General features: G+C 32.8%; 6 protein-coding genes and 1 long non-coding RNA gene across 9 annotated transcripts; 4 read left to right on the forward strand and 3 right to left on the reverse strand.

The window, feature by feature from the left end:
* Positions 1 to 2,445: 2,445 nt before the first annotated feature.
* LOC122531155 (glutamate receptor ionotropic, delta-1-like) lies at positions 2,446 to 5,701 on the reverse strand. Its single transcript, XM_043658874.1, has 8 exons — positions 5,346 to 5,701; positions 4,672 to 5,165; positions 4,259 to 4,585; positions 3,939 to 4,095; positions 3,669 to 3,877; positions 3,514 to 3,603; positions 3,220 to 3,377; positions 2,446 to 3,119 (listed from the first exon to the last, which is right to left on the reverse strand). The coding sequence occupies exons 1-8, from the start codon at positions 5,512 to 5,514 to the stop codon at positions 2,729 to 2,731; spliced, it is 1,995 nt and encodes a 664-aa protein (XP_043514809.1). The 5' UTR covers positions 5,515 to 5,701; the 3' UTR covers positions 2,446 to 2,728.
* Positions 5,702 to 5,903: 202 nt separating this feature from the next.
* On the reverse strand, positions 5,904 to 9,107 carry LOC122531213 (glutamate receptor 1-like). Its single transcript, XM_043658996.1, has 8 exons — positions 8,589 to 9,107; positions 7,986 to 8,488; positions 7,581 to 7,907; positions 7,351 to 7,516; positions 7,042 to 7,250; positions 6,716 to 6,805; positions 6,478 to 6,647; positions 5,904 to 6,377 (listed from the first exon to the last, which is right to left on the reverse strand). The coding sequence occupies exons 1-8, from the start codon at positions 8,758 to 8,760 to the stop codon at positions 6,167 to 6,169; spliced, it is 1,848 nt and encodes a 615-aa protein (XP_043514931.1). The 5' UTR covers positions 8,761 to 9,107; the 3' UTR covers positions 5,904 to 6,166.
* Positions 9,108 to 10,445: 1,338 nt separating this feature from the next.
* On the forward strand, positions 10,446 to 12,392 carry LOC122531352 (protein ref(2)P). 2 transcript variants are annotated; one of them, XM_043659314.1, is made up of 5 exons: positions 10,446 to 10,849; positions 10,979 to 11,496; positions 11,610 to 11,635; positions 11,678 to 11,924; positions 12,035 to 12,392. In XM_043659314.1, the coding sequence occupies exons 1-5, from the start codon at positions 10,696 to 10,698 to the stop codon at positions 12,272 to 12,274; spliced, it is 1,185 nt and encodes a 394-aa protein (XP_043515249.1). In that variant the 5' UTR covers positions 10,446 to 10,695; the 3' UTR covers positions 12,275 to 12,392. The 2 variants fall into 2 exon arrangements, with proteins under 2 accessions (XP_043515249.1, XP_043515165.1); XM_043659230.1 differs by having other exon boundaries at positions 10,448 to 10,849; positions 11,610 to 11,924.
* Positions 12,393 to 12,549: 157 nt separating this feature from the next.
* Positions 12,550 to 14,525, reverse strand: LOC122531457 (28S ribosomal protein S29, mitochondrial). Of its 2 annotated transcripts, none has more exons than XM_043659514.1 (6): positions 14,197 to 14,525; positions 13,730 to 14,053; positions 13,575 to 13,628; positions 13,324 to 13,460; positions 12,918 to 13,265; positions 12,550 to 12,827 (listed from the first exon to the last, which is right to left on the reverse strand). In XM_043659514.1, the coding sequence occupies exons 1-6, from the start codon at positions 14,210 to 14,212 to the stop codon at positions 12,588 to 12,590; spliced, it is 1,119 nt and encodes a 372-aa protein (XP_043515449.1). In that variant the 5' UTR covers positions 14,213 to 14,525; the 3' UTR covers positions 12,550 to 12,587. The 2 variants fall into 2 exon arrangements, with proteins under 2 accessions (XP_043515449.1, XP_043515364.1); XM_043659429.1 differs by having other exon boundaries at positions 13,536 to 13,628; positions 14,197 to 14,520.
* Positions 14,526 to 14,835: 310 nt separating this feature from the next.
* LOC122531277 (retinoblastoma-binding protein 5 homolog) lies at positions 14,836 to 17,081 on the forward strand. The gene is made up of 7 exons (XM_043659111.1): positions 14,836 to 14,937; positions 15,000 to 15,025; positions 15,101 to 15,273; positions 15,330 to 15,558; positions 15,639 to 16,094; positions 16,308 to 16,716; positions 16,781 to 17,081. The coding sequence occupies exons 1-7, from the start codon at positions 14,919 to 14,921 to the stop codon at positions 16,864 to 16,866; spliced, it is 1,398 nt and encodes a 465-aa protein (XP_043515046.1). The 5' UTR covers positions 14,836 to 14,918; the 3' UTR covers positions 16,867 to 17,081.
* A 173-nt stretch (positions 17,082 to 17,254) lies between these two features.
* On the forward strand, positions 17,255 to 18,823 carry LOC122531561 (seipin). Its single transcript, XM_043659627.1, has 4 exons — positions 17,255 to 17,683; positions 17,817 to 17,962; positions 18,024 to 18,524; positions 18,589 to 18,823. Exons 1-4 carry the CDS (start codon positions 17,460 to 17,462, stop codon positions 18,684 to 18,686), a joined length of 969 nt encoding a protein of 322 aa, XP_043515562.1. The 5' UTR covers positions 17,255 to 17,459; the 3' UTR covers positions 18,687 to 18,823.
* An 843-nt stretch (positions 18,824 to 19,666) lies between these two features.
* LOC122532124 lies at positions 19,667 to 22,426 on the forward strand. Its single transcript, XR_006307458.1, has 3 exons — positions 19,667 to 20,022; positions 20,113 to 20,393; positions 21,478 to 22,426. It is a non-coding gene; the product is annotated as an uncharacterized LOC122532124 (long non-coding RNA).
* The last annotated feature ends 269 nt before the right edge of the window (positions 22,427 to 22,695 follow it).

Raw genomic sequence — 22,695 nt, forward strand, 5'->3', positions numbered from 1 at the left:
TACACCCACGCGACACCCGGTATATACGACCCGTGGGTAGATTACAATTGGCATTGAGGAGGGAACGAGAGAGGTCAGATGCTTGCCAACTGTCAAATTTTCTTGCTCGCTCCCTCGGAATCCGCGAGGTCCTCCTTCGTACGTGATTGCATCCATCGTTCTATCGACGATAATAATCACCTACGCTCGCGACGCGTTGCTGTGTACCACACTGGTATAATTAAGCCGTAAATGGTGAGACACGGCGTTTCCAAGATGCAACCTCACGTCTCCATGTGATCCAGATTCGAAGACGTTCGCAATGTCGAGGAATCCCACGCGGTCGTCGATCCATGCACGCATACATCGTAACGTATTAATCGCAAGCAATTTTCATCATACGTGTATTATTTAAGCGGCTGTGTTTGCGACGATGTTTTCACCGTTGAATATCATTGACGGCGAACAAACGGTTTCCAGGCGGCAATGAGCCAATGTACGACGTTAATAACCACCCACGGTCTCGAAGGTAGTAACACACTCCTCGGTAGTCGCAACACCGGATTTACGAGACGAACGGACCTGCACGGACGTTACCTGGTTGCCAGTATATCTCGAATAAAGTTGTTTTCCGAGTGAACGTCGCTATTAGCGGTTTGAACGTTTGTTTGAGCGACGATCGTCTGGAAGATCGACGACTTGCCAGCTTGTTCATCTTGTTCCGTTGCACGATAACCGCGTCAACTTACGAAAGGGTTAATCTTAATTCCGTTCCCCTCGTTCGCATCGTGGTTTCGTTCGCAATAGACACGTACATACGCAGTGTGCAGCTTCATTTTCCCGCGGAACTTTCTGCGAAGCAGACCCCATGTCACCATGCATCATTGTTCCCTCTTTGACAATAGTCATTATCGGCGAGCATTATTGTTTCCTGGTTCGCAATCCTTTTTTTTTTTTTTTTTTTTCTTTTTCGTTAAAGGATAGGAACAGCATAGTCTAGAGTCTAGACATCGCGCATGCGGCGCGATAATAATGGCATTCTGGACAAGCCCAGAGATGACACAACCTGCCAGCAATGGCTACCACGTGCAGCGAATAAATTCCTTTTTAAATGGAATGCCATCGTTGATCGTCGATTACCATCGATCGATCCGTTTCGCGGTGCAGCGCGCTCGAATCGATGGTGGATTCGAGGTCTGCGATCCAGATAGACACGCACAACAGCAATGCCTCCGCATCGAACGTCTGAAATTCACCTCGAATGCCCGCTATCGCTTTCGATTAACGCATTCCTCGTCATGTGGCGTTAGTCATCTCGGAGCTGGTCGATTCCCGTCCGGGAGTATTTTGCGCGTTCTTGACGCCAAGGTTATCCGGTTCTTCCATCGGCGATAAAAAAAAAAAATATATATATATATATATGTAGCAAGCATCAAAGATACGATCGAAGACGATGAATTAACATCTCGCGATAGATCCAGTTTCGTTATAGAGGAAACAACGCACGTACCGATTTTGTGGTTTCGTCGATGAGCAAGTGGACGCACCAGCGCCCTGAAAGTAAATACGAAACCTGACAACCCCTTGTACGATCCCCAGATACGATCGCAGCTGGACTTAACGGCGAAAGATCGGCGAAAGAGCGCGTGGATCTTTTTTCTAACGAGGCAAAGGTCATTTCCGGCCAAACGGAAAGCGGAAACGCAGCGCGTGCTCGCCTGTATCCGGCCACCGCGTTGACTTTCAAACTAACTCGATAGCATAAAAACTTACGGCTACGTAGATACGTGTAGCATCCAAAACTATCGATGCATCTATGTTTACCTGTGTCCCGACGTTTCCTCGGGAGTTCGCTTGTTGCGCTATTTCCAGTCTCCTGATGCTACGTTGCACGTACGTATGTACGCACCACTCGAGTTGAACGACACGTTCAATCACTCTCTTACGTGTACGTTGCGAAAACTAAAATTCGAAGCTACGCTCAAATGACATTTTCCATCTCTTCGAAAAGTCGCACCATCTGTTATTCTCACGGTCAAATGCCATATAATTTCCACGTTCGAACGTAGACATCCCCGTTTGACAGGATTGAAGGATGAGGGTAGCAACGAGGGAGCCTCGTGTGTTCACCAACTAGTAGATATTGGCCGATTCACGTGGGAAGATAGTCACGTGGGTGAATTTCTCCAAAGGTCTTAGGTCAACTACTTCGTATGAATCTACGCGTCTTCGCGGCAAACGCGATCACCGGATAATTATTGCTGTTGCGCAGTCCGCTTTTACGTAATTATCGCGGCTCGAACTTTTTAACGATATCAAGATGTGTATGGATATGAATAAAATCGTGATCGCTACTCTTGGTTACTGATTGCATCCGTCAGCTGAGATCACCAGTTGATCACGATTTGAATGTCAAAGGATTATTGAGACTCGCTCGCAATAAAGGTTACAAAATCGTATACCTTTTATTACATAAATTAACACGGGTCTAGTTACAGCGGTGATTAACGCAGTTAATTAGGATTATGATCGAGAGGTTCATTGAGCCTCGTTGAAATGCACGCCACGTTGAAACGATATGCGAAAATTTGCAACTAATTACTCGCGATCTGGCGATGCTACTGCCGCATAAAGTGAAAGTGATTTCGCGCATAGAATGGGAATACATGACAAATTAACGAGACTGGCCTATTGATAGGCAGTGAACGCGCGAACATTATCGTTATATCCTCATTCTCCGCTAATTTATCTAATCACGGTAAAGTAAATCTCCTTTGTACTGCGTCGAGGAAATTTTGTTACGAGGAATCTCTAACTGACAATTCTCCTGATAACTCTCCGCGAGATTTTTCATTCGGCTCTCCTTGTTTGCTGGATCTACGACGAACTTTTCACCGAAGAATTTCCGCCATAAAGCAGATTTGAAAGTTCTCCTGTATTTGGAGTGCCAAAAATTATAGCACGTTCTCTCAAGCATCAGCACGAGACAGCTAAAGACTATTCCACCTGCGAGAAGGCATAAAATAGGCACAACTCCGCTCAAAGTGACAGTGACGTCTTCTTTCTTCTGAGATTTTTTAATTCCTAGAAACGAATTCTTTAATTTGGTCAGCACCCCGTTGTCTTTGAATCGTCGCAGACTGAAACAGTATTCGAGACAGACGTCGATATAATTTCAGATCGAATTAATGATAATATACTTCGATAATATGTTGATAAAATCAACGGTAATGTATTTACTAATAATTCACCACTCCCGTGTACTGACTGTCTTTCTTCAAAATCAGACCTAAATTGTCGATCCTGTCCGCCTCGATGGACGCAACTACACACGGTAATGGGCTGGCTGCTTTCTTTATCGCTTCGGATATGTAGAATCCCACTTTTTCGCTGCAAACCTGTGGTCGATAGTTACAAATTTGAAATATTCGTTCATGTACGATGTTGAAATTTGGATTGATGTTTAAGCGTAAATTCAAAGTGAAAATTCGTAAAAGTGTAGGGTCGATAGGTCGAACATTGGAATTAACCAACCTGTGTAAAGCCGTCGTGAGCCGTCACAGGTAAGTACTCTTTTTTCTTCAACAACTTTTTCAGTTTCTCGAACAAGGTAGTGTTACTAGCCTGGAATTATAGGTATCTGTTGTACTGCTTGTTCGATATCACATTTGTTTCACGTATCGTCTTACAATTATCATATCGTAATCTGCGCTGTTTTTATACGTGATCAATTTGTACGAGCCATGATTAGCGAACTCTTCCATAGTGGTGAAGGGTAGTGTAACCGTAGAGACTGTCAAAAAGCTGATCAACGATGCGGAGTAAGCAGACAAAACGATCAACGACGATAGGAAGATCGATAGGAAAGCCAATCTCATCGAGGACTCGTTTGGAAACTCTGAAAAACAGAGCAATTTCGTGCGAAAATATTTCATTTCGTGTGTTTGTCTTACAGTTACCTGACAGAGCTTGTTGACAATAAATCCCCCAAACGTATATGTAATTATCCGCTAGGATTTTCATCACGACACGGCCTCTCGTTTTCATGAGAGTCAGAAAAACCGGGGTGGTCACGATTAAGCATATTATTACCAACCAAATGCCTCTTGTGAATATCTGAAAACAATCCGTTACTGCGATAGTTCACGAATACCAAATGAATTTTGATATAATATTTGAAAATGAATTCCGATCTTCAACGAACAAGCTTGCGGTGGCGATCACAATCCACTACTTTACTACAAAAAATAAAATAAAAATTCGTTGAGAGAAAGAAAACCTTAAAGTAGGCGGACCAGTGTATGAACGAGCCGTCAGGTTTCTTAAAGAATATTCTATTGCGGGACAAAATTAATGGGAACGTAAAGTCCACGATGTCCAGTCTGCTAGTAGTCATGCTAAATTCCGCGACGCCGATGTCCGCCCTGCCCGATATTAACTCGCCTATCACTCCTGTCCATATCCCTTTGTCCTCGTTCCAACTACCGTATATCAGCACCGAGCTTGCCACTTCGATCTTAAAATTCATCGATTTACTCAGCTCTTTGATCACTGCGCCCAAGAAGTTCGTAAGAACTCCGTTCTTCAGCTCAACGAACAGGGAATCCTTCAATTCGTATCGATCGTAAGTTTCGAAAATAAATGAAATAAATGCCAGAGTTAAAGTTCATCCGCACTCGTCGTAATACTTACCTCGAGGATCGACACACGTATCGTTTGTCCAAACATGTTTCTCCTCCCGTACAAGGAACTGTTCGTCTTCAATTTTATTCCTACGCTACTTTTCCAGGTGGCCAAGTTAAATGTCCTCGTTTGATTATCGGGCAACGAGTACCATTCTCTGAGAAGTGGCTGATCGTAACAAAGCACCAGCATCTCCGTATTGAACTTCAAATTGAACGGGTTTCCTACAGGATTTTGACAAATGTGTCTCAAGGGATTTTCCCAATATGGCAGAAACATCACGAGCCAGACGGAAAACGAGGTATCGATCCGTCTGGTGGCCATCGAAAACTCATCCATGTTCTCCTTTGTAGTGAGAATGACGACGTATAACGGACGCCTCATATAACTTTGGAACGTCCTAGTCTCACGTGGCAGTTCGGAAAATCTTACGCTCGTTGTCAAGATGCCTAGCTGAGAGAAAGCCCGTGACCATGTAAAAGCCAACGAAGTTTCATTGAAATCTGAAACGATAATCGTTTGCGATCGCCTCTTATCGTTAGCGACAAAACTCGGGGAGAAAGTACTTTAAACGAGAAAAAAAAAATGAATTTGCATTTCAGGCTAATAAATTTGAATAAATTGATTCTATTACTTTCGCGCATTTTCCTACAGGATTTTCGAGAAAAGTGAGCGAAACTTACTGTCATGGCAGTTCGAAAATACGGTTATGATGCAGGATGTTTCGTAATAGTAGTGGACGTCCTTGATTAGATGAATATATTTGTAAGCGTTATTTACGTCCACCGAGAACGTTGAGACAGACAGGAGCAGCAACACGACCATCAGTCGTGTATAAGTCATTCGTGCCATCTCACGATACGGTTTGTCCGTCGAATTTACTCTCGATTCGATGATAACGTTATCCAGTGGATCTTCTTGAACACTGACAATGTTCTACTAGGCCAACGTGTTCGCGAATTTCCAAAACAGCAAACTCGGTGATATCCTTTTCCTTCTCCCGATGCTCGATCGTTTCTGATGCTAACTAAATATGAACAGTAAACCCGCAAGTTATGTTGGAATTTATCGAATTTACACATCTAGAGACGAGGATAGTATCTCATTAGGGGCGTAATGGCCCCTGGTATGCACTAATCGTGCAATCGTACAGATTACGTGCAAACTGTTGCAAAGATTAACGTCGATAGAAAATGTACGCCTGTACAGGTGTGTGCATTTCGTGCTGTGATTTAGCATTTAGTGAATGTTCTTTATTATTGTGCGTATCACACTTTTGCATCGGTTATACGTCAGACTTTTATCTTGACAATGTGAGAAAAGAAAATGAGACGTGTTATTTCTTGGTGCCATAGATGTTTCATTATCGTGTCTTTAAATCTATTTGATTACATTCGCTACTGATGTTTTAAGTTGAAGCTAAAGAAAAAATTCAACTCGAAGTTGAATCGTACATTAGCGTGTTTTGACAATCTTTGACGAGCATATATGGAAAAATTTACCCTTAAATCGGGTAATTGAAATAAGAATTCATATATCTATTGTAAAATATCTCTATGAGTAGTATTACAAGTGCTGATATAATACCGCCGAGGAAGATTATTAATACAGATACGATGCTGTTAAATCCAACCGGCTGGAATCTGGTTTTCTGCGTGAAAGTTATTTCGGTCTTGAACCGGTTCAGTAGGCCAGTGTTCAAAAGTTTCTGCATACTGCAACATTACGATGAATATTTTAAATACAAAAAGAAAAATACGCAAAACTTTTTTATTTATAAGTTGCCGGACACATAGCTCGTCTATCGATACTAACTAGTAATTCAAAACAGAGGTGAATTGACTGTTTTTCGGTAGAATCAGAGATAAACTATCCACTCGGCCGACGTCAATAGAGGTGATATCGCATGGAGCGCGGAAATTCACCATTCTCCGTAGTTCTCTATTAAAACCGCTGTAATACGTTAATGAGGCATCACTGCAGATCTGAAAGTATTTAAGATAGTTGAGAAAATTTTATTTAAAGCATTATAATATCATAAAGGCGAACTTACGTTATAATATGCACCGTCTACACTGAGTGGTAGAACATCTCTCGGCTTTAGCTTTTGCAACATGAGCTTCGAAATAGGATCTTTCGATTTCTGGAAATCAAATTATACTTTCTACAACGTAATATTAATAGAAACTGCATGTACCTATATACATGCTATACATTTTCACGATTCGTTCAGGAAATGGTACTTTTTCATTCGTTGTGTGTTATGTCGATCGTTCACATTACGTCACATAACGTTCGTGACGTAATCTCTCAACGTGCAAGTAAAAGTGAAAGCATACATATCGTGCCAGAATTCTCCATTATTGGATACAAACTTACAGTAAATATGTCGTAGTCCGAGGAAGATCTTTGAACGATTAAACTGTATGTATCATCATCGAGGAACTCTTGAATCGTACGGAAGGGAATATTATGAACACGAGCTGTTACGAAGCATATCATAGATGCGGAATAAGCGGCAAATGTTACTATACCAGCAACGAGTATGGTAAAGTATGCTAACCTCAGCGATGAATTCTGCGGAAATTCTGCGAAAAAAAGTTCTATTAAGTGCTTAATTTTTTCTTATAAAAGAAAGAGAAATTTTAAAGCAGATATTCGTCAAAGCTATTAAATTTATCGATTCACCAGCTGTGATTCCTTGTTGGCAGAAAATGCCCCAAACTCGAATAAATTCATGGGATATTTCCCTGATGAGATTAGTGGATTCTACTTGAGATCTAATAAAGGCCAAAACAAATAATGCAATTATGATTGTCATGAGTAGAGACATCCAGAGTGTAAAACTGTAAACCTAAAGAAAATGTATATTTTTAAATGTGTAGACAATTACATAAGTATAGTTTAGCAATACATACCTTGTAATAAGCAAACCATTTCACCGTGAGTACATCTGGTTGTTTAAAGTACAAAGACTTCCTAACGGTAAGAATAGGAATCATATAATCAACGTAATCAAGTCTAATATTGGTCATCGAAAACTCGGCTATTCCGATATCTACTTCTCCAGAAGCCACTAAGCGAACTGCACCGTTCCAACTTTTCGTCGTCGCGTTGAAGATTCCAAACTCGGTTTCAGTGAACGCGATATCGAGAGTAAAGTTCAGATAATTCTCAAGCTCGCTGATCGCTCTACTAAAATATCCTTCCAATTTATTATTTTTAACGGCGACTAATATCGAGTTCTACGGACAAAAGTAAATTATATAAACTCTGATAATTCTATCTGTGAATCATAGAGAATGGAATATCGGAATTTTTGCCTCGACAATGACAGCTCGCAGAACTTTCCCTTTCAGATCATTTCTCCTCTCGTATAAACTGAAATTGGTCAACGAACTCAAAGCAGCCGTTGACGATCCCACTTGTCTCTCTGGATACCACTTCATTAAGTCGAAAATGACGGTGTTGTTCCCATCCACGGAATACCACTCACGAAGAATAGGATCACCGTAACACATGACCAGCATTTCAGTATCAAATAACAAATGAAATGGATTTCCCGATGGATTGTAGCAATATTTCTTGTTCATCGACTCGGTCATAAATATTACAAACCATGCAAATAAAGACATTTTCAAGGATTTCGAGTATCTTGAAAATTCGGAAACGGCTTCAGATCCAGGCAAAAAAACAATGACCAACGGTCGAAGGATACTGTTTCTTTTCAGTGCATGAATATCCTTGAATGTACAACTTAGAGTTGCAATTTGCTCACGATGAAGAAGACGAGACCATGTGTGTGACACATATGCTATCTTGACGCCTAAATAATGCAACAATACGCAAATACGTCATGGTATATATATTTTTTCGTTGTCATATTACAAATGAATTTTTTATGTGAAAATATTTAAAAATCATACCATCGAAATATTTGTTCTCGCTAAGTGAATGCAGCAAAAAGACAGCAGAAGTCGAATAATATGTGCGAACCCATTTTATTAAAGGAATGTACAGTGATCCGTCACCGTATATTGTAGCTCCCGTTAAATGAAAAACTATAGAAATAAAATTGAAATACATAGCAAATCTCATTTTGTTCAAATTGATTGCCTCTTCTTTTTTTTCTCGAAAAAGATCACAAATTGTGCATATATTCAAAAGAAGTCGAAGACACGTAAAAGACTATGATAATCGTCGATGACTGAATTCTCGTAACTAGAAACAAGTACTTTTATCAAAGAATGAACATCAAATATTCACGAAACATTCGTGCATACTTTTGACATGAAAAATGTAACTTCTCGAAAAGACTATGTTGGCTACGATAGTAATCTACTAAATAGGATGTAACGACTGACATTATTATGACGACATGACTGATGAAACACAATAGATAAAATGCAAACAAGACATGATATAATTAATATTTCTATTAAATCTATTAAGGTCTATCAAATTAAATTATAAATTGTGGTATTATTTTCATATTCAATACCTTTCAACCTTAGTCAGCATTAAAATTCATAAAAAGCTATAAAACTGTTGATTAAGTACTTATAAGTATTTATAATAAAAATATTACTTGACCAATTAATGAGAAATTATTTTAAACAATTAAGTCTTATATGTCTACCATATGTAAAGTAAATTTTAATATGTTATATCATTAGGTAAATGATACGTACCGATCTATATTCCATTAGTAAATTACATTTTAATGATTAATTCCTTTTCAAAAATGATTATCCACAAACGAAACATACATTTACACATACAGGGTGTTCCATGTAATGCGATGCACCGTTTTTCAACTTATATTAGACTTTACAGAATGTTAACATAGAACGTTGTTTATAAGTGATTATTAGTGAATTTATATGATGTAATAAAGTAAGCCATAAAATCCAAAATCCAATATATTTATTTTGTTCAAAAGTAAAATGCGACGGAAAATGTTTCAATTTCCATTATTGTAAAAATAGCACTGTGTTAATAAAAATATAAAGTCACATGCTTCTTGAATTAGTCTTAATATCTTCTATAATATAACGAAAAGAATATATTTTATCCTACTTGGGAAACATAAAATTTCGCTTTCTTTGAAATTCTAATTATTGCTATTTGTTATACATTCGACATTGGTAATTTCTTTTTATCATTTAAATGGTCGCAAATGACTGAAAAATAGTGCGTCATGTTGCACGGAACATTCTGTATAAGTAATTTTCGTAATAATTGATGTATAAATTTCGAACTATCTTTTGTTATATTTATAATAATTGCAGGAATACAATATTAAAGCATGTCGAATTATTAATAATATGATTGAAAGATGTTACAAAAACCAATGAAATAAAAATGACCAAGTAAATTATAATTTACTATTTGCATATTTAATTAAAAATTTAGTGCATATTACGCGTAACATATTAGTTGTTTCAATTTTAAATTATTTAAGTATTAAATAAGTGTTTAAAAGACAAAAGAATATTAAAGAATTTCGAATCATCTGTTGCAATAATATTAAGAAAGTGATGATTAAATTTAATCATTTCCATGTATGAATCATCATTTCTATGCACATGTATGTATATATCACGTGATTATCAATTTTGCATCTCATTCAAAAATGGCGCCGTTCAAATTTCAACAAAAATTCACTATTAATTCACATAAGAAAGTTTTACAAGCATAATATTAACTTTATTTAACGACAGATGATTGAAATATAAGGTGAAAAAAATTATTTAAATATATTGTTAAAAATATAGTCATAAAAACATAGAATAGAAAACTACTGAGGTATCGGATACGCCATTTTGTAAAATCGATCCAATTCTGCAGAATAAGTTTGACAGATACGTGGTACGTGCTACCTATATAAGTATCGTAATAGAATCGTCTGGACATACGATAGCGAAACTTCGCAGGAAAACTTGTGTATCGTGCAAAATAATAGCTTTTGTGTATTTTTGCAAATAGTGCATATTTCATTCTCAGTTGTACAAGATAAATATAAATTCAATAATGTATAAAATATGTTTGCAAAACAAAGACTCTACTGTCGTAGCAATTCGGAAATATAATGGCCCACAGTATGAATGTTTCGACGATTTTTGTGTAAAACTCAAGTCAACATTTCCAGAATTATCTAAGAAGAAATTCATCGTTTCCTGGCAAGGTAATTATGATATATAAATATAGTTGCATCATCTTAGTTATTCTTTAAAAATGTAACAATAAAATAGTTTAGTTCTTTTATAATAATTCTTTAAATGGCTAAATATCTAATTTTTAATATATATCGTAGATGCTGAGGGTGATGAAATCGTAATATCATCTAACGAAGAATTAGAAATTGCTCAAAAAGAAATGTTTTCCCCAAAAAAATTTAACGTCAAACTTGTTTCACATAAGCAAGAAATACCAAATTCCAAGAAGGATAATAAAGCAATTCATTTTGGTGTATGTTGCGATGGTTGTGATGGAGACATAATTGGATTTAGATACAAATGTATTCAATGTGAAGACTATGATTTATGTGCACAATGTGAGAAAACAATGAGACATTCGCATCATTATATGATTCGTATGCCACAACCATTACAATGGCATCATACTCGAAGTTTGATTCACCATTTGAGAAAAATTCTAAAAAAAAATGGTGTGCATTTGAATAAGAAACATGCTTCTAATGAAAATACATCCCAGCCTACATCTCAAGGAATTCATAATAGCATTTATCCTTGGTTGGAAAGTTATGCCCCATATTTAAATAACATTATTGATACAGTATTAGAAACATCTATTGGTCCAGAGCCTTTTAAGGTAATAAATACCAATAAACAAACAAAAACAAAGAACATAGTTTATGAAGTTTACAAAAGTAATACAACATTATTGTCATTGAAATTAATTTTAATTGTTCGCATATTTTTCAGAATCACAAGCCTGAGAAAGAAGATGAATCTAACAACGATACACATACATCTAACAATGATACACATACATCTAACAATGATACACATACAAATGAAAATGATTCCAGAAAATTTCCTGGAGAAGGAAGAAAACTACTTGATGATACTAAAGACGATAAAGGATCAATATCAGATGTTGCATCAACTACTAGTCAAGACAATTCTACTATAAAAGTAGTGGCAGATGAATGGACTATTATAGATAAAAATGATACTACTGAAATTAATCAAACGTCCTCAACTTCATTTAATGGGAAAGGAATACGTATAAAACAGGTAAAATATTATAAAATATAGTTTAAATTAATATAAAGTCTACAAATATATAGTTCATAAAAATTTTATATTTATTTTTAAAAATAATAATGTATATCTTATGTTATAAGATTCCGTCTTCTTCAACTGCACCATCAGCACTGGAAGGATCTTCAACCCAAACACTGTACCCTGAGTTACCAAAAGAAAAGAAGGTAGTACATCATGAGAATCCAAGAATTAACGAAGCTATTGAAACTATGTTAAAGATGGGATTCTCAAATCAAAGTGGACTATTAACTTATTTGTTGGATGCTGAAAATGGAGACATTAATAAAGTCTTAGAGATATTGCAGCCTACAAATAAGTAAACGTCAAATTTAGAATTTGATGAAATTTTTCGTATGTAGTTGACGTTTTCTTTTATAAAATAAGAGTAGATACGAAGAGTGTTATATTACGTAATCGTATATATTATTATTACAAATATTACATTCCTTTTTATTTAATGTATTCATCATATTAATAAGGTAGCATGTAGAGATACTAATAAAATGTGAATTTTTATTATAATAAAAATCTTGAATTTAGATGTTATTAATTAAATAAAAATCATAAGGAAAAACAATATGAAGTAATTATTCAGTTCCTTAATAACAATATTTATTATTATGTAAAATGATTTTAATATAATGGTTTACAAAGTGCCCAAAGTTGATATGGATTTTTATTGGATAGTAACTCTAATTCTCTTTGTCCTTTATCACTAATGTTTTTGATCCATTTTCGATCTTTATAGTATTCTAATATAGTTTTAAATTCATCTAATGAATAATTTTCGACGCAAATGGGTAGAAAGGGATCCAAAAGCTCAAATCCTTTTTTACCAAGTAAATATGTTGGATAATCAGAGTCTTTCCTATCCTGTGAATAAGAAAAACAATAAAAAATTTATTAGTTAGATAATTGATAGTTGGTTTTGTTGTACAATATATTATATCAACTTTTACATACTTTATTTGCTCTTTTATCTACTGTTAATATCGCAGCACCATTACACCAATTATAATCTACACTACTCAAGAATGTAGATGTTATTGATATTCTCTCAGGTGGTACATATGTATGATTTTCATCTTTTACGTGTGTTATGCTAGAAGTAAATGCATTAAAACCATCTATGATAACTAATGTTCTACATTTTCCTGCTGTACTGGCCATTTTAAGTTCATCCACTACAGCATTAATAACACCACAAGCAAATTTATTTCTTTGTATTCCAAATTCAATAAGATTAGAAAGTGACTCTCCAGATTTTGTAATTTCTCTTTGGGACCACGTATATTCCTTAGTAGTCTTCAGCTATAAATTAATTGCTTTATTATATATAATAATAAAATAAACTTTAATAATTACATACGTCAAGTTGCGATAGTGCTACTTTATTTATCTCTTTAATATATTTTAACCATTTTGTTGCTGATTCAGGCAAGTCTATTTTATCTGGTTCCAAAGGAGATGCAACCGCATCTCTTGGATATCTGAACCAAGTTTGAACTAAACACATATAAGTAAATTTATATGATAAATATATTCTACAAATAATTTATTATTATATAATTCAGTTCATACCCCATGGTAAATGAAGTACAAAATATCGTTTCACAAGGCCATAATGAATCAAATGTAATAAAGATGTTGTTTTTCCTACTCCTTGTATACCATCTAATAAATAGTGAAAATACTGTCACATGAAGTTAAATCATAAATTTTTTTATAGTTAAAATTAACTAAATAAACATTAAATATGAATTATAAAAGGATACATAAAATATATTTATTTATAGACTTTGTAAAGTCTGTTTGTTCTAAATACGATATTATTTCCACTGCAGGTCGTCTAACTAAAATACCAAGTTCTCTGAATATTTCTGTTTGCTTTCTTAATTCAAGTGTCATATTTGACATTAGTGATGCCGTAATATCTGAAGGTATCGTGTAAATACGACTTAAACAACTTTCATCATGCTCTGCAGGGTTAGATTCCGAAATACGAAACCATGGAATACTTGTATCTGGTACATCTTTCGTAGCAGCTGTTATTATTGTTCGCCGACCATTTCTAAGGCACATTCTACTAAATAAAGAATCTAACATAACATAAAAAAGCAATTATTAAAAATCAAAACATTTTTATAGTGAAATATTTGTGAGATACATATAACAGAAAGCACACGAATGTAATTTTTTCTATACAAAGTTTAAATTATTATTTATAAGTAGATAAACGTACAAGTATAAGATATCATATTATTTACACTGTTTTAACTAGTGACAATTCTTTCTTCATAGATAATTACAAATTTTCAAATATGTATCCACCACATATGTATTCAAACGCAAATACAAGTAACCATATCTACTAATGTAAGTATGTACATAGTAGTAAGTACTTGTGAATATCGATACTGAGCACTGGATTGAGATTCCACAAAACGTTCCTATGAAAATTGATCATATATAATAATTTTGTATGTTGCTCAACTGTTTTTATATAAAAGATGTTTCACTAGGTTAGTATATTTAGGAAAAAGAGATTAATAATACTTTTCTTCTGTAAACAATAATATTTTAAGTATTTAATTTTAGGGACATATAAAATCTTATTCAAAATATTGCCATACTACAAGCATTGATTAAGAACAAAATAGATATGACATTCAATGCTTTTTTGCATTTCACGTTTGTTGGTTCCTTATGTTTCTTGCGTTATATGTGACATTTAACAAATATTCACAGCCATTTTTAGATTTTATCATTTTCAATGATTGAATAGAATATGATATGTTCATTACAGTAAATCATAATAAGTATAAAAAACATTTTGATCAGTTGGTAATTCAGAATGTAAATCTCTACATCTTGTTGTATGTGTTCTATTCATAGTTAGTGCTACAAGCATATAGCAATAATTCTAGTAAGTTCTATGAAGTAAACACAGACAATATAATAAAAATGAATTTGGAATTATTAGGTAAATATTTAAAAAATTTATTTTTTTTTACTCAGTTTTTTAATATAATTTCTTTTTTACAGAATCATTTGGCCAGAATTATCCGGAGGTAGGATATATTTTTTACAAATATAATGTACTTTTTATTTCTGAATCTCACAGGTATAATGTTTATAATCATTAGGAGTTTGATGGTACATTAGATTGTATATCATTAGCAGTCACTTGTACGTTTAATAAAAGAGGAACTCTTCTTGCTGTTGGCTGTAATGATGGTAGAATTGTTATTTGGGATTTTTTAACACGTGGTGTTGCCAAAATCATTAGTGCACATGTACATCCTGTTTGTTCATTAAGGTAAGTAACTTGAATTAATTTGTCATCAATTTTATATCATTGTCTTTGTCAATTAGCTGGTCTAGGAATGGACACAAATTATTAAGTGCATCTACAGATAATAATGTTTGTATATGGGATGTTTTATCTGGAGAATGTGATCAAAAATACAGATTTCCTTCTCCAATATTAAAAGTTCAGTTTCATCCAAGAAATCTTAATAAATTTCTAGTGTGTCCAATGAGACATGCAGCAGTAATGGTTGATGTTGAGGGTACGCATAGAGTTATACCTCTTGATGATGACGTATGTGACAAATTTAATATTATTATTAAAGTTATTGCTTAATATTTTTAACATTGATATTTAATATTCATTTATTTTAGAGTGATTTAAACATAGTAGCGTCTTTTGATCGTCGAGGAGATTATGTCTATACTGGAAATGCTCGTGGTAGAATTCTAGTTCTTGATGCAGAGTCTTTAACTGTGAAAGCTTCTTACAAAATATCACAAGGCACAGCTAGTAATACAGCTGTAAAGAGCATTGAATTTGCTAGAAGAGGTTCTTGTTTCTTAGTAAATACATCAGATAGAGTAATTCGTGTATATGATAGTACTGAAGTATTGGCCTGTGGAAAAGATGGTGAACCAGAACCAATACAAAAATTGCAAGATCTTGTAAACAAAACTATGTGGAAGAAGTGTTGTTTTTCTGGAGATGGGGAATATGTTTGTGCTGGATCTGCAAGACAGCATGCTTTGTATGTATGGGAAAAAAGTATTGGAAATTTAGTAAAAATTTTACATGGAACTAAAGGAGAATTATTACTTGACGTTGTTGTAAGTATTATTAATCTGTTAATAATACTTAATAAAATATTAATATTGATAAAATAAAATGAAAAATTTAGATTTCAAACATTTAAAAGCTAGATTCGATATTAGATTTGATCAGATCCTGAAAATTTGTATTATATCATCATAAACGACTTGAATCTAACTTTTTATCTGAACTTTTATAAAATTATAATATTACAATTTATAATACTGCAGTGGCATCCAGTGAGACCAATTATTGCTTCTATATCATCCGGTGTTGTTTCTATTTGGGCACAAAATCAGGTTGAAAATTGGTCTGCATTTGCACCTGATTTTAAGGAATTAGATGAAAATGTTGAATATGAAGAAAGAGAAAGTGAATTTGACTTGAGTGATGAAGATAAATCTGTGGTGCAAGGTGAAGAGGCTCAAGATGAAGAGATAGAAGTAGATGTTGCATCAATAGATAGAGTGGCTGCCTTTTGCAGTTCTGACGAAGAAATGGAAGATATTGGTTCGTTACAATTTTTACCAATATCACCAGATGTAGAAGATTCAGAAGATAATCAAACAACATTACATGAACCACCTATGAAAAAACATCGCTCCCATGATATTCATTTGCAAGGTGCACCAGTAGATGGTAAGATCCATGCTTGCATTTGATTAATAACAGCTTTATGCAATTTATCATTAATATTTTTCAGAAACTCATCCATTATTAAATAAAGGGAAAGATAAACCAACAACAAAAAAAGGAAGACCAAGGTTGGAGCATAGAAAAGGAAAGTAAACTAAATTATATTTTTTGTTTTGATATAAATATTAATGTAATGTAATGTATAAATTGACTGAACACTTGACATATGTTATCAACTACGATATTTTATAGTTATAGTATATGTTATAAAATGTACTACTTCCTATGGAATGTATTTCTTACATTTTTCTTATGTGTTTTTATATTGAAAACCTGCCTTAAAATTTATAAAATATATCATATGTTAATATCAGTAAAGATAATTTTCAATTGTATATGTATTTGTTAGATAAAAAATTAAATTTAATATATATATATTTATTTATTTATTTTATGTATTTCAGAATAATTCACGTATTAATCTTTCATATAATTTTGTTAATTTTTGTTAATTTGATCAAAATATAGAGCAGTTGCATATTCTATCTTTATACATGTACGTTATATACACACATTTCGATATCAATGCTACCAATATTCGGAAGTTAAAATGTAGTTAAGCTGTATTTTATTGCCGAGTTATTTGAAAAAAAGTTCACTAATTGATAAATAATTGATCTTATTATGATTAACTTGTAATATATTAATATATTAAATTTATTATAATATATTATATTTCGTTTGCAATGTTAATTTCAAGGTTATTAGAACAAGTTTATAAAAAATTATTTCATGTACAGAATAAAACAAAAAGAGGTGTACAATCTGCTAAAGATGTAATTTTGAGTGGTGGAATTATTATTATTAGTGGTATTCTCATTGTTTGGTTATCTGCGTTTCTTTACACGGCATTTTATTATGCCTATATACCAAACCTCTCATTTGTACGACCAGTACATCTACAATTTAAGTAAGCTTCACTTCTCAGTTGTATGTTAATGAAAAAAAAATCATGTCTTGAAGCATATTATTTTGTGATTATTAAAATGTTATATTACATGCATCTTAAATTTAAAGTTTGAGCATATATTTCTATGTTACAGGTCATGTAATGAAGAAAGAGGAATTTGTAGCAATCCATCGGCATTTGTGCAATTAACAAATAAACAACAAATTTTAATGGTTGGACAACCATATAAAATTAATTTGCAGTTAGAGATGCCAGAATCACCAGCTAATAAAGAACTTGGTAATTTCTAAGTCTTGTAAATAAAAATTAAGAGTATTTAATAAATATAATTTTTAAATAGGTATGTTCATGGTTTGTGCTGAATTACGCAGCAGAAATAGTTTTCTTGTAGAACATACATGTAGGTCTACTATGTTACATTATCGTAGCACATTATTACATGCCCTTACAACATTTACATTTTCACCTATGATGATTTTTGGTACTACAGAAGAAAAACAAAATGTAGTTCTTGAATTATTTGATTATTTTAAAGAAGACCAGAGTCATCCAGTTACAATTATTTATGTTGAAATACAATCAAGGCACATCGAATTCTACTCTGCAAATATTATGATAAATGCACATTTATCGGGTCTACGTTATTTAATGTATCATTGGCCAATTTTATCTGCTATTGTTGGTATTGCTACAAATTTGTTTTTCATAGCACTTGTATGCATTCTTTCGTATCTTCATTTTACTACCTATGAAGATTCTGAAGATGATGATTTCAATTATGAAGAAGATAAAAAGATTGAAGAAAAACAAGAAGAAGGCGAACATAAAGTCACAAATGATCGTAAGTTGGCTATTATATTTTCTTTTACAAATTAAATATAATTAAATTGACTTATTTTTTAAAGAATCGGAAGAGATTGCTACATCTTTTATAATACCACGTGTTCAAGACTATTCATCTGATGAAGAACCTCAATCCTCTCACATTGAAATAGTAAAATAATTTACATTCCACAATGCAGTACATTTTGAAATTAATTACATAATAATATAATGCGTGTACAGATATAGTTTATAGCTATATGTAAAAAAAATATTTATTTTTCTATACTTCAAATACTTTATTTGCTTTTGTTATTATAAGTAATGTATATTAAAAGAAATGTCTTTAATAAAATAAATATGAATAGTTATTTATTTTAAAAGTATTTAATATTTAATAAAAAAATAAATATTTTTTGATAAAATTCATGAGAATTTTCATGTATTATTGTAACATCATTTTATTGGAGTATGGGATTATTTGAGCCTTGAATTGGATTGAATTGAATCAAGGTTTCCTGTAAATTCAGATTCTAATTTTAAATTTTAAAAATCCATTCTTCATTTCAGTTAGAGGATATGTTTAAAATGTCTCAGAATAATGAATCTTTACTCTAGTAATGCATTTAAAGTATGCATCTCGTTTATATCTCTAAAATAGAAACTCTATTAAACTATACAGTTTCGAGAAATCGATCATCGTTGCTCGTAAACGAATCGAAATATATTAAAATAGTTTGCTGTAGTTTCGGTTTAATAGGAAAATAAATTAATGTTTAAACATGACAATTACAAATAATTTGTAATTTAAACTCTAAATTTTTTTTATTAAGGAGTACATATTTATTTAGAAACTTAGATACATTATTTGATCTCGTTTGTAGTTAACAGCGCCATCTTCTGAAATAAAAGGACATTTATAGTCATTTTAAATTTTAACGTTTTCGAACGTATTCGAGTGTTGTGCAAAAACGTTGTGATTTTCTACGTTGTATTTGAAAAATATTCAAATAATAAGCAATATGTAGTATAGGTTTGTATAACATTACATTCATTTCATGAAAACTTGTTTACGTTCGAGACAAAACAAGAAGTTTTTAATATTTCATGTGTTAGCAATAATGTGGTTAAAATATTTCAATTACGTATAGAGTAGGGAATTTTAATTTTTGTACACTATTTCTTTTCAAATTATGCCAAAACTTATTATTATTAAAACAATTTTTGAACAAATGGTTCTTTTCTAATCTTATGCATTTATGTGATATGTGATAAATAGAAGTATTGCTTTCAGATACCTGAAGGATATTTTTTCGATGTTTAATGATTAGTAATTATTTTGCATAAACATCAATATATCATAAAACAAGAAATTCGTCTTGGAATAGATCGGACTATTAATTATTAATCAAGAAAGATTCCTAAAGAGTAAAGAAAGAGTCATCTTGAAATCTTGGAGGAGGTTGAACTTTTTTTTAGATGAGATTTGCATCAGAAGAGGTCCATTTTGAAATAGAGTAAGTTCCATTTCAAATGTTTTTTCGAATAACGAATTTATAATTTGTACTTGTGACAATAAAGATTAAAATAGTACACCCTATATATAGTGTGGCTTGGCATGTTAAAAGGGAAAAAGTGACATCGAACGAAAGAAATCTTATGTACAGTGTTGGTAAGTAAAGGGACGAAAGGGCTGGATGCATTTTATGCTTTTGTGAGGCGTAAGCGGTGTACACACGATGCATAAATACTAAGGAACCGGTTTTCTATGTTATCCACGCAATACGAGAAGTATACAGTTTACGGGTTAAGAAAAAGAGCTTAAGGGGGCAGCACAATTTTGTGGGATTGCCTTGTGTTCGTGGCTCGTTACTCGAGATTCTCACAGGTGTGTGAAATTCTCATCTTCTTTTCTGTCTTTATCTTTCTTCCCGTTATTTTTTCATTTTTCAAGATTTTTCGACTTACATAAGAGAATGACTCGCTGGTGTGAAAATAGCAATATTTTCAGATTGTACAACCTATTCTCGTTATTAATTAGAGTCAATCGAATTTAGTTTCCAAGTATATTAGAACATATGTATAGAACATATTGGAGCAGATGCATTTTTTCAAACAATTCAAGATAGAAAATAATAATAACAAAATAAAAATAATAGATTTTCGAGTTAGCATGTAACATTGTCATCATGAAATATATTAACATTTTAAAATTTTTATCATTGATTAACTGGTTAAGAGTTTTTTGAAGGAAGTATCGCATACATTGAAATAACAATTTCGAAGCATAAAAATATTAATGGTCTAAAATCGTTCATTTTACATGTGAAAACCAAAATCTGATTGAATATCGTGTGCTATTCGCATTCATATTTATAATATTTTTATTTTGTTGTTTGAAGCCGCAAGAAGCTATTGCGATTTTTTTAATATAAAAATGTCCATCAGCGATTTATTCCTAATGAATTAAATATTGTACTAGCGTTCGGTTTATTGACTTTTCAAAACATGAAAAGTAATGATTACATGCGCAAGCATTCAATGCTATCGAGCGGGCTGACGTTTTCAATTAATATGTGCAACATGTATGCACTGAAATTACAAATTTTATAATTTACTCGACGTGTGCCGTGAAAACGGTGTCGTGAAATCGTTTGATTTTCAATAACTCGCTCGTCCGTTTCGATAACTCATATGTCGCGACTAACGTTATCGAGCATACTTTCGGGTATATTAGACTCGAATTCGATCTCGTTAGCTCAAAAAAGATTCTTCATTTTTCACTAGTTTTACGGAATTAAATCAAGACGCAAACTTTCGAAAAAAATTGTTATTTATTCAGTCTATGTGATAAAATTGTGATAAAACGATTAAGTCTTACAATAAAACAATGTTTTACTTAATTAGAGATCGATGGAAAGACGTATTCTCTTCTCTCTAAATTGGTGATAATTCGATTTTCTTACCGGCAGGTCGAGAGATTGCAGTGCAGGCTAGAATATTCAAGCAGGCTGGCGTAAAATAATTCATCGAAGTGGTTGCAGTTACCTCAGTTGACAAAATTCTACAAAGAATAAAATCGATACAAGGTACTGTTTCAAAATTATATTTCTTATCTTATCGTTTGTTTGTCTGCCTCATGTCCGAGTGAGTTTCTCCGTTCATTTTCTTTTTATTAATCGGCTTTAATGAAGTTATTAATTCATGTCGGCGAAACATTTCAATGTGGATGAAATAATTAGCAATCATTAATTCGATTGTTCGCGTTTTAATTGCGGTGAACGCGGTAAAAGTTATATCGAAATCGTGGGCTTGTGATTTCAGGGATAAAAAGCTCGCTTTAGGAAATGTTAATTAGTATTGTCATTTTTATTCCCATTATCTGACTTTGCAATTAACTCACACTGCGATAGTATTCGTATGAATTGTCGTAACTTTTTTCTCTTTCTTTCTTTCTTTCTGTCTTTCTTTCTCTGACTGTCTTTTCCCGGCAGAACATTGAAAATCTCGAAATAAAAATTTTAATTTTTGCATAATTTTAAATTTTATAGCGAATTAATTAATAGGCGACTTTCGGTTTATTCACGTCAGGAATATCGAATTTCTACAAAAACAACGATAACCAACGAATGTACTTAATCATGCTCGCGATCTATATAAAATTTACAATAAACGTGTTTATATTTAAAGAGCAGTTTATTGTGTTCGCGTAACATTGGATTAAAATGAAAATCAAATTTTTTACAGCGATCGATTGAAATTCTTTTGCAAATTACATTTCCCGAACGAAATAATCGGTTTCTAAATTAATCCACGTACATAGTACAAAATTTTTTCGGAATCGTTAGTTGAATTCACGGTGCAAACAATGTTCCAATGCAATGAAGGCTAGTTGTTAAACGTGTTTGCGATTTTAGCCATCATTCGTCCCTCATTTTTCTAATTTAATTTGTCCGTTGGTGTTAAATTGATACAAAAGAAAAATAATTGAATTTGCAAATTCTTTTATTAATAGTAAATAAACTAAATTTCTATTCAGTTGCGTATAACTCTTAAATATAAATACCTGTTCAATTTTATATCATGATCTTGCATATCATACAAGGAAAATGGGTCAAATTGACATATAAGGGGCGGATAAGGATTAGGAAATCTTAACTCTGCAGAAGTTTGAGCATTATAGAAGCTTG

This window comes from Frieseomelitta varia, unplaced genomic scaffold (assembly GCF_011392965.1).
Source record: "Frieseomelitta varia isolate USP_RPSP 00005682 unplaced genomic scaffold, Fvar_1.2 scaffold_1010, whole genome shotgun sequence".
Taxonomy (NCBI): Eukaryota; Metazoa; Arthropoda; class Insecta; order Hymenoptera; family Apidae; genus Frieseomelitta; species Frieseomelitta varia.

Excerpts from the sequence above, each read along its gene's own strand:
- LOC122531277 (XM_043659111.1), top strand. Across the intron at positions 15,274-15,329 it reads CATCCTGTTTGTTCATTAAG|CTGGTCTAGGAATGGACACA; the intron begins GTAAGTAACTTG and ends TTTGTCAATTAG. Across the intron at positions 15,559-15,638 it reads TTATACCTCTTGATGATGAC|AGTGATTTAAACATAGTAGC; the intron begins GTATGTGACAAA and ends CATTTATTTTAG.
- LOC122531213 (XM_043658996.1), bottom strand. The coding sequence starts at position 8,760 with ATGAGATTTGCTATGTATTTCAATTTTATTTCTATAGTTTTTCATTTA. Across the intron at positions 8,489-8,588 it reads CGAGAACAAATATTTCGATG|GCGTCAAGATAGCATATGTG; the intron begins GTATGATTTTTA and ends TGCATTATTTAG. Across the intron at positions 7,251-7,350 it reads CCAACAAGGAATCACAGCTG|AATTTCCGCAGAATTCATCG; the intron begins GTGAATCGATAA and ends TTTTTTTCGCAG.
- LOC122531155 (XM_043658874.1), bottom strand. The coding sequence starts at position 5,514 with ATGGCACGAATGACTTATACACGACTGATGGTCGTGTTGCTGCTCCTG. Across the intron at positions 4,096-4,258 it reads ACTGGTCCGCCTACTTTAAG|ATATTCACAAGAGGCATTTG; the intron begins GTTTTCTTTCTC and ends GATTGTTTTCAG. Across the intron at positions 3,378-3,513 it reads CTCACGACGGCTTTACACAG|GTTTGCAGCGAAAAAGTGGG; the intron begins GTTGGTTAATTC and ends TATCGACCACAG.
- LOC122531561 (XM_043659627.1), top strand. The coding sequence starts at position 17,460 with ATGTTAATTTCAAGGTTATTAGAACAAGTTTATAAAAAATTATTTCAT. Across the intron at positions 17,684-17,816 it reads CCAGTACATCTACAATTTAA|GTCATGTAATGAAGAAAGAG; the intron begins GTAAGCTTCACT and ends TCTATGTTACAG. Across the intron at positions 18,525-18,588 it reads ACATAAAGTCACAAATGATC|AATCGGAAGAGATTGCTACA; the intron begins GTAAGTTGGCTA and ends TATTTTTTAAAG.
- LOC122531457 (XM_043659429.1), bottom strand. Across the intron at positions 13,461-13,535 it reads TGTACTTCATTTACCATGGG|TTCAAACTTGGTTCAGATAT; the intron begins GTATGAACTGAA and ends ATATGTGTTTAG. Across the intron at positions 12,828-12,917 it reads TAGATAAAAGAGCAAATAAA|GATAGGAAAGACTCTGATTA; the intron begins GTATGTAAAAGT and ends TCTTATTCACAG.
- LOC122531352 (XM_043659230.1), top strand. The coding sequence starts at position 10,696 with ATGTATAAAATATGTTTGCAAAACAAAGACTCTACTGTCGTAGCAATT. Across the intron at positions 10,850-10,978 it reads ATTCATCGTTTCCTGGCAAG|ATGCTGAGGGTGATGAAATC; the intron begins GTAATTATGATA and ends TATATATCGTAG. Across the intron at positions 11,925-12,034 it reads AAGGAATACGTATAAAACAG|ATTCCGTCTTCTTCAACTGC; the intron begins GTAAAATATTAT and ends TTATGTTATAAG.